The sequence below is a fragment of the Charadrius vociferus genome, unplaced genomic scaffold (genome assembly GCF_000708025.1).
Source record: "Charadrius vociferus isolate BGI_N301 unplaced genomic scaffold, ASM70802v2 scaffold428, whole genome shotgun sequence".
In the NCBI taxonomy this organism is placed as follows: Eukaryota; Metazoa; Chordata; class Aves; order Charadriiformes; family Charadriidae; genus Charadrius; species Charadrius vociferus.
In genome coordinates, this window is record NW_009649712.1 from 509,472 (window position 1) to 519,463 (window position 9,992).

Sequence of the window (9,992 nt, forward strand, 5' to 3'; positions counted from 1 at the left end):
TTAGATTTTGGCAGGGAAACAAGGGGTTTGATCACAGAGGCATTAAGGCCTGAAAGGTCAGTAGTTCAGGAGAGTAGTCCACCAGAGCATCTTTAGTGTGATTGCAGCTGGATTTACTGTAAGAGATGTGACTCTGCAGCAAAACCTAGCAGGACAAAATTACACCTTTGACTTCACAACTAAATAGGATAAATACCTTCTAATAATGTGGCTTTAGGTACTTCATATACAGTAGCATGTCACTTTCCTAAAGAATGTATGTAGTCTATAGTACCAAGCCAGTAACAAAATGAAGGTCAACTGCATTCAGTTCGAACAGAAAAAAAAAAAAAAAGATTAAAAAGTGCATTTGGTTCAACAAACATCACTACTGAAAAACTTCATTTTTAGGTTGTGTGTAGCAAAAATATGCTTCTTCCTTGGGATTGTTATATATTGCATGTTTCCATTTGATGATGTGTTTTTTAAAAAGAGGTTACAGGTGAAAAGATGACCATGCCTGGAATCCGGTGATACAGACAGCTGAGTGAAAAGGAAAAACTAAGTTAATTTTTTTCCATCCTACAGTAGGTTAATCATTTAGCATATTTCAATCTAATTTTTACACAGATTTCATAACAATAAAATTAGCATAAAAAAAAAAAGACATAACTGGGAAGATAAATGGAAAACATCCCACTATATAATTTAACTAACTTAGAAAAAGCAACATACATTTCCTAATGAGCTTTACTTTGAGACACCAAGCTGCAGGGCTTGTTCTTTCCCATCAGAGGTTGCTCCAGAAAAATATTGTCCATTTACCTTAACTTTGTATCATGATTCTTTTTACTTTTACTCCTTCTTCATCTACTTTGAACAACTTCTCCTTTGCCTAAACCCTGTGTATTTCACACATTTCCAAGTATGTGTTAGCTACTGTGATCCCACCTTCATGTGGTCACTGAAGAAAGCAGAACTGAATTATGAAGGAATAAGCTGGACAGTCTCTTTTGGTTTTCTTTCTGAATTCTCTAGCCTAACATCATCTATGTACAAGGTGCCCAGGACAGTATACATCTTCATTGTCCAACGCAGTAAACAGAATAAAACATAGCAATGGAAGTGTGCCTCAAACTATGCATCTCCACAGCAACAACAGTTGCTCAAGTTTATTCTCCGCTGAGGAAGGGACCTCATGTTAAGAATATTCACCCAAAATACTTTGTTAAAAACAGAACATGACCGATTTTTTTTTTTTTTTAAGCAAAGGGAATGACAGAATTTTTCTTCCTACTTGCACTGCTTTAGCAAGAAAGAAACGGAGCTTAGTAAGGCCTGTTTGACCAAAGACATAAATGCACTAGCAACAAAGTATTTCAATTTCATTTCTCTCTGTTTTGTAACACAGTTTAAAAATAGTAATGTTCTCCAATCCTTGTAATTATAACATCAATTCTTCCTTCCTCCCTAAGTAGCTTCTGTTTTCTCCTCGACTGAACAAACCAAATCTGAATCATTCTGAATATCTGAAATGCAAGTTTGAATGCAGTTTTTTCTCTACCAGCTTTGCTTCTAATGTCTCCCTTACCATATATTTTTAGGAGTGAGTTACAATCATCATTCTCAGTGACCAATGTGTTGATCCTTCTACAGACATGCTAATTTTCTTTTGTCATCAGAGCATCCTGACTAGATTTTATATATTGCTGCTCTCTCTCAATCAGTAAGTAATTTGGCCTAAAATCCAGCTTATGTAATGACTAACCTTGTATTTCAGTACCTCCCCCTATTATGTTGCTTTGCATTCGGTATGTTATATTGTACCTTTTCTAAAGCTGTTGGATAGGTTTCAAAGAGCAAAAAACAACTTCACATCCAAACAAATATATCAGGACCAAACAATTACATTAGGACGTATGCTAGAACACCTGGCTACAGCACAAAGGAACATGTAAAATACACTGTCTGATTCTCCGAAGTACTTTCAGAGCAATTCTTATTACCTTGGTCTGAATCAGTGCTTTGCAGTCATTAATACTGAATCCATCAAATCCGAAGTCCTCATTATCTTTAATACTTGATTCTTCAAAAATGCCATCCTGGCTCTCAGAAAAGTCCTGATAAAACATAATTTACATTTTCTTTACAAATTTCTAATCGATCTCAAAGCATATAACCTAAAAAGAAGTTTCCCTTGAATAACAATAACCACTAAATTTCACTTTCTGAAGCTGTATTTTGATTTATCGCGTGCCCCCCTTGCACTAAAACAATTTTATGCCCAAACAAGTTCTACACAAATGAATCTAATTGTGACTTAAAATAAATTAATAGAAAAGCCGTTGCCAATTAAAATTAGCCTTAACCTATGCCAGAAAATAGCTGAGAAATACATCTTCATCAGTACTGTTAAAAGCAATACAGAAAAGAAGTTTAAGCTGCTTGGGCATTGATTTAATGCTGGTGTATCTATGGGCAAGAAAGGAACAGAAGGGGAGTTTAACTATGTTGGAGAAACATCTCCCATTCTCTCCTGTTAAGTGGCAGTTCTAGAAAAGTAACTCTGAAGTGCAGTATAGGTCCTATACCTTTAGCACTGTCATCCTGTTTGTATGTAACTTGCATAAAAGGTCAAATACGTCCATAAAATCAAAACCAAATGCAGTACTCCCCCCATGCTTCAGCCATCAAATTATCAATCGAAACAGTTACTTCTGAATGCCACTGTGACTCATTCGTCCCAACTAAATAACCAGGTTGAACACTAAACCATCCCCGATACCTTTATTTTCTCAAAACAAGAGATTAAACAGAGACATTTCTTTTTGAGATCTTTCAATGCTGTTGGTTTGGTCTTGGTTCAATTTAAAACATACTCCTCTCCCTCAAGCCTCGCAAAAACGGATAGAATAATCTTAGCAAAAGGGAAGTGGAACACACTTTCAGTTCATATACAGTAAAAACATCCAGTAATTACTTTAACAGCCTCTCTGATTCAAATCTGATTTTCACTTAATGGAAAGATATTAGAGGCTAACAATTTATTCATATTCTGAGCATAAAAAGAAAGCAATCTTACCACACCACATTTGAAAGCGAATTCTACATCTATACTGAAGCTGAACATACCACCTAATGCAACAGCGAGCTACACAATGGAGACTTCAACGTAGAGACGATCAAATTTGATCCTGCACAATTTCATAGTTACTTACACATAATGATGAGAAAACACTAGACTATCATTTTAAAAGGCTCTCTGTAAAGAAAAACTTATGACTCACCCAGATCTAGTTCCTTATGCATCCACATGTATAGCTTACAGAAAATCAGATTCATAACCAAGTGTTTATGCTGGCATACTAGCAAACCGTTGTTCAATTACCTTTTGATTTGCATCTATTCCAAGAACACTCATGAGGTTTTCTTGGCAATGAGATTTACTCCAGGGATGTCTTAAGCTGGGGGTATTATCAAAGTCTCTAAGTGTTCTCCATATGTTTCCAGAATCAATGCTAGGAAAGAAAACACAATTTGAGGTTATAGGGTGTACAAAGTTTCCAGTGAGTGTATATAACTTAGTTATTTTCACTACATACAGTCGTGTACTAGCCTACCTTGATCTAAAAAGAAGTATCTTGAAACTCTTTCTACATTCGTTCAAACTATCAACCCAATGTACTAATAAGCTTGCATGACAATTAACAGAAAGAGTAAGTCCACATAACTGTATGTTTGAGTTTCTCGGATAAGAAGTGCATTAGAAGCATACTTCAGAGACTGTTATATGTCAACAACTTGCATTATTCAATCGCTTCTGTGAAAAGTGGGTGGAGCTCAGCGCTACTAATTCTGCAGTTTCCATTTTCTGTCTCTCAAACCTCTCTCTTTCCTATCAGTCTTGCATCTCCACTGCGGCAGCCTGCTGCTCAGGTGGGTGACCTGTGTCTGCTGTGAGCACGTAGGTCCTACAAAACAAGCCAAAGGCGCACACACACTGCTGAAACAATGAGAATTAAGAGTTCCCTCTACATAGTACTTTGGGTTCTTACATTGCATTCATCCTATATAAATCCAGTTGCTTTTTACTTAGTACAGGATGCAATTATCATTGATCTTAGTTATTCACCACAGTAGGTCAGGGCTTTGTCTGTAGTTGGTACTCTGCTATAATATTGCAGTCCCTTTTACATATCCATCGTATTTCTCCACAAGTTTGAGGCTGATTAAAATATAAGGCATATACAAGGAACTTGCCAAAAGGATGCCCACATTAAATTTTTTAACTACATTTCTTGTGATTCTTATGGCATTTCCTAAGTATGGTCTGACCCAGCTTTCTAGATACGAAGCCTCAGATGTATGCAAAAATAACTACAATACTGTTCAGTAACTACAATATTGCTCAGAAGTTGCTGATCCTTCAAAAACATGTAACAATTCTAAAAGTGTTCCAGCTGTCTTAAGAGAAAGCTAAATTAATGATACTAATTGCTATTAGCATAACCCCAGCAAAGAAGCCAGCTGCACTGCAGTTTCTGAAGCACATCTGGTTAAACATAAAAAGAAGTTACCAGCTGGGAAAACTGGTGAAGGAGAAAAAATAAAACCAAGTGGGTTGTCAGTAGAAGCAACAGCAATGCTCCTGCCTCAGACGATGGAGAAATAAGTTAGATGTGTTGTAAAGAAAGGACAAGCGAACAGGAAGAACAGGCTGCCTGTTGGGTGTTCTGACATTCCAGAGGCTTAGTCATAAGAAGGCACACCAACAGCAGGAAGAAACCTAAGCAGGAATTTGTAATTTTGATATATTCCCTTCCTTGTTTTCCAATGGCTAAAACACAATCCATTTCCTTTAACAACATAATACAAAATTGGTAAGATCTATATCCTGAAAGAGGACAGAGATTAAAAAGATTTTTAAATTCACCTGCAAGTACCACTGATTTTTAAATTATGAAATAAACAGTGTAATTGCTGAGGAACTTTTTTTTTTTTTTTTAAACTGTTGATCTAGACTCATTACCAAAGTTGATTCTTCATAAGTTCAGGAATCCCAACGTCTTCATTATTTGTATCAAGTACTTGATCTAAGCTTTTTATGCTCTCTCTGGACTGTGATACAAAGACTTCTGGAAAGCCCAACTTAAATATATCCTCATAGCTGTGGTTTGCCTAGAAAAAACAAAATTTTATTACATACATTATACAGGCAATCCCCACAGTTCATGGAGGATCTAGTCCAAAGACTACAATGTTTCTACAGATTGTATTATTGACTGTTTTTAAAATTTAATATTAATGGCACAGAGGGATTGACCCCATAGTTCAGTGTTTTGAATATTTACCTAGAATCAGAGAAAGAGAAACAAGAGTCCAAGAGTTTCTGATGAACCTTAGTCTCTAACTTCCCAGCTACTACATTATAGACTGAGTTTACCTCCTAGCACTCAAGACTCCTTTTTCTGTTCAGCTAATTCAGTCCAGGTCAAAACTTATGTATACATCAATTCAGAAGCTTGTTTTACTAATTTAATGTTTGAACGCAAACACACCCAATTCAGCTAAACGTAACATAAGTACTAAATGCTATAGTTACCAATTAATACTTGCCACTGTGTAAGTCTGCATAAAAGCTAGGGTTGGTATGTCTCTCTATCCTTGCATTTGCACCAAACTTTTCCCAGCTCATGTTAAAAATCAGAGCCAGATTTACATACTTGTTCCTCCTCCAGCAGTGATGAGGAGGATGTTTGGAGGACTGAATATAGCCACAAGTGATCTAAACTCATGCAAACAGGCCTACTGGAAGTAACAGGGTTATCTGAAGATTAAGAAATACATATACAAGGAAAAATGTGCATAATTTACATCCTATCCTAAAGGGATGTTATCATACCATCTGGTCCAGAAGCTTCATTCTTTTATTCTTTCAAAGAAGGAATTACTGCAATTTTCTAAATCAAAGCAATTAATTGACTTCAACACCCTGCAGAGGGACTGCAATCCAGCAGCAGCAATGTTGTGTGAAAACTAGAGAATGAAAACAGTCAGTTGTTTTCTTTGCCTAGCAATCAACAATTAATCTGAAAACCAGAGGTATGGATACTTTGTATTTTGACAGGTTCATTTAATTGTAATTCAAACAGCTCAAATAAATTGAGATTATTTCCACAGTTTCATTATACTGAACTCCAAATAATGCAGTGAATATTGAGAGAGTACAGATTTCATCTAATGGGTAAGTGGGGAAAATCTACAGAGCTGGTAGAAAGCTTCTGTACTTCTGAACATCCTTCTAGAAATAGAATTTGTGCCCCACACTGCTCCTTCCTGAAGTAAGGCATTGCTGAACTGCCTGTCCCGCAGAGCAACTTCTGGGACATTCAAAGACTCTTGGGTAAAATCCTTTGAATCTTGCCTAAAATGTCATAATACTTTAAATTGATCTGTAAATTATTTCAGTAGACTTATAACAGGGATACTATATGGAATAGGAAGATGTTTGAAAAGCACAGTTCTATGAAAGCACAGGTGCTAAAGCATGCATGGAGAGTCACAGTCAAGGAAAAAACCCTCCAAGTAGGCACCAAGCCCTAAATGGGACAGGAGCAAAGGAAAAGTGAGGCAGCTGCTCTTAGCTTTCGGGGGGGAGGGGGGAATTACAGCCACAGAAGCGTGAATCAAGGGAAGCACAGGTCTGACTTGTTTGAAACATCTTCTTACAGCCTGTGATGTTATTCTGACACGCAAAGAAGTCACTCACTTACAGTTTAGCCAAGCCAGATGAAAAGCCCAACACACAGGAAAAATGCAACATCTTTTTCATATTATTTTTATCACTGCCTACTTCTAAAACAAAATTGTATTTCTATTTACCTTGTAGCTTTGTACTGACTAAAAAAAACTATGAATGAACAAATTTCACATCCGTGCTTTTTGAACAAATCATCTATATCCTATTACATCAGAATTCTCTAGGGCTTAAGCAAGTGCCCTAGTCCCTCCACACTGGCCAGTATTCAAAGAACACATGAAAAATCCTTATTCAATCATGTAGGCAAAGTATCCAGCTACTGCAAGGAAATTAGTGATTGTTTTCATCTTAAAATACTTGATTCTGCTCCAGACTGACATAATTTAATTAACTGAAGCATTAGATACTGAAGGCCAGACCTCTGACCTCAGATGATCTCTAGAGGTCCCTTCCAACCTACCTGGACTTTTTTCTATTGACCACAGAGAAGACAGAACCCCAACACAAAGAAGTTATGGTCTCAAACAAACAATACAAAAAGCACAGGGATAAGGGACAAGCTACATGTATATTCTACACCCAAAGAAATTTCAAACAGCTCTGCAGCTGTTTCTCTACCCTGAGACAAGAACAGACAACTTGAAACTCTAGGCAGGGTTAACTTATTTAGCTTGTACTGGACATTTCCTTTTGCCTTTTAATAAATGCAAAAATAAAGCAAAGGCTTCAGTAAGATTAAGATCTACTGCTTTTGGAAAGAAACTAAACAATCTGCTATATTCTATTTCAGCTCCAGTCATTACATACTCTCTTTTTTCAACATAGGACTTTTCGTCCCCAAATTTCAGCATTACAAACAATTTAAATTCTCTGTTTATGCACACCAATAACCAGGTATCTTGTGGTCTTCACTCTGTCAGTGCTGAACAGCTTACCACATGTGCATCTTTGTGCTTTCTCTAAGTAATACCTCTGCAACAGATAAAGATCCCAGGCAAGGGCAAGAACGCCTGCCTCCAGAAAACCTCAGTTCTCTACACATACTGAAACTCATCTAACAGACTACAAGCAGTAAGCTATTGCTACTACTGATTAACCCTGTTAAAGTTTTCATCAATTGCTCTCTTTTTTTTCAAATGTTTTAATCTAGGATAAAAGGAGTAAGAATGAGGGCATTTTGTTTTGTATTTGTATAGTCTTATTTTCCTTTTGTTAGTTTGCTTCACTTTGGTGATGCATGGTTGGTAAACACTGAAACACATTAATTGCAACAAGGTATAACCCTTAAACTGAACCTTTTTTTTTTCCTGTACTGATAAGGAAACATTATATAACTTAGTATTTATTCAGTTCTAACATATTAAGAGAGAATGTAACATCCTATGCCAGAAAAGGAATATTAAATTACTTCTTTTCAATTTTTTTTTGTGTCATTAGCTTCCACCCACAATCAGTCTAAAATTCCAGAAAGACTGTTGGATTATTCAGGCAGTATGTTAAATAACAAAACTTATTGTTTTTCCCAATTTCTAACTCAATTTTATGTTGTTTTACTTCAATAAGCTTGCAGGCAGCTCATAGAATTTTTTTCCACCCTATTTTTGTTACCCACCTTCCCGATTTTTTGCTTCCTATGCTCATTGTGGTCTAGCTTTTAAATCACATGTACTTTGGGGCAAGGGTCATCGTTTGTACGTGCTTACTTATTCCTAGTGTCTAGAAGGAAAGTAGTGCATTACATTCTTTAAAGCTTTCCAGCAGGATAACTTAAGTATTTGTCAAACACTGTAAAGAAGTCGCTTTTGTTCCACTTGAGTTAGCTGCAAAGTAGCTTGACAGTTTCTCTCCCTGTACAGCATTATCCTCTATAGAGAAGACATTCAGATACAAATCTTGAGATGTAGGAAGCAGTAATACAAACATTTCTGGTCTTTGGTTTACTATTAACACATACCTTATGTAGAGAGCTACAAGCCTTCTGTATCCCACTGTGTAGAGATGGCTCAGAACAAAAGTGATCAGCAGAAGCACTGCAATGTTCGCTGCTAAAGTCCATATCACCTCTAGAAGTTTTCGTTGACTTCACCAAAACTTCAAGATTATGACCCAATCTTTCTGATTTATCTAAGGGCTCCCTGAAGCCTTCAAAATCACCCCAGGAACTGCTGGGTTCTGTAATACTATAACTGCTCTCAGAAAACCCCTGACAATTTCTCCCTTTGCTATTCATTAGAGGGAGGGCTTGCTGCATTACTTCAAGATTAATTTCTTCGTTATTTGTCATTTCGTTCAAATTACAGTCACTATCATCGAGAGATGTACCACCAACTTCAATAGCTAGCTCTTTTAGAGACATCTGGTGTGATGTGTCTGTATTAGCAAGACTTTCTACTAGTGACAGGTTCTGCATCTTTGTTTAAGAAAAAATAATTTGTTGAAATCTGTACTGCAAAAAAAAAGGGCTACCGAAGTTCAGTTGCATTAGGAACCTAGGTATTTCCAAAACAGAAACAAATTCTTCATTTCACCCCAAAGAATAATAACACTGCTAAATCAAAACAGGATGTCCTTCAGCCTCTCCTCTAGTAATCAGCATGTGCATGTTATTTAGTCTCACTTTCTGTGTAGGATATTAGCCTGCAAAGAAAGAATTATAAATAAATACTTCTGTGATAAGGGCTGCGTAGGAATAAAGAAAGATAGCTGATAAGGCAGGAGAAAGAATGCTCAGGTTAAAATAAACACATTCCAGTATTATAAAACTGAAAATCACAGTAGGCAAAATTATTTTAAATTTACACTTAGCTATCTGCCCACACCACAAGCATGCCATTATATTAGTGCCCAACATTCAGAAAACACTTAACTGAAGTTGTTGGATATTGAGCACTGATTGACTATACAGGAGACAAACCGAATTATAGACAAGATGCAACACTTACTAAGTATTTTCTCTATTTATTCCCTTCATCTCGTGTATACTCAAACAGCGCTTTTTTTCTTTGCACGAGCTTTCCCTGTCCGAAAGATTCCTGAAGAGGCGAATGGGACTTGCAGCAACACAGGAACTGGCCGTGAAAAATACAGGGCTTCCAACTATTCAAGCAATTAAGGCAGGTTTAATAAGTTCAGTTCGGCATCAGTGAATTACACAGGCAATACTGCATTTATCATTTTGGACTAATCGCACTTCCTCCAGCACTTTTCCGAGTGACAAGCTGTTTTGGGGAGCGGGTTAGGAGCTCCGCTAAAA

The 9,992-nt window shown here is 36.7% G+C and overlaps 1 protein-coding gene across 1 annotated transcript; it reads right to left on the minus strand.

Annotated features, from left to right (window-relative positions):
* Positions 1 to 338: 338 nt before the first annotated feature.
* LOC104291470 (chromosome unknown open reading frame, human C14orf79) lies at positions 339 to 9,149 on the minus strand. Its single transcript, XM_009890706.1, has 5 exons — positions 8,694 to 9,149; positions 5,009 to 5,157; positions 3,368 to 3,497; positions 1,986 to 2,099; positions 339 to 522 (listed from the first exon to the last, which is right to left on the minus strand). Exons 1-5 carry the CDS (start codon positions 9,147 to 9,149, stop codon positions 355 to 357), a joined length of 1,017 nt encoding a protein of 338 aa, XP_009889008.1. The 3' UTR covers positions 339 to 354.
* Between the last annotated feature and the right edge of the window lie 843 nt (positions 9,150 to 9,992).

Excerpts from the sequence above, each read along its gene's own strand:
- LOC104291470 (XM_009890706.1), bottom strand. The coding sequence starts at position 9,149 with ATGCAGAACCTGTCACTAGTAGAAAGTCTTGCTAATACAGACACATCA. Across the intron at positions 5,158-8,693 it reads CTTGTAGCTCTCTACATAAG|GCAAACCACAGCTATGAGGA; the intron begins GTATGTGTTAAT and ends TGTTTTTTCTAG. Across the intron at positions 2,100-3,367 it reads GAATAGATGCAAATCAAAAG|GACTTTTCTGAGAGCCAGGA; the intron begins GTAATTGAACAA and ends ATGTTTTATCAG.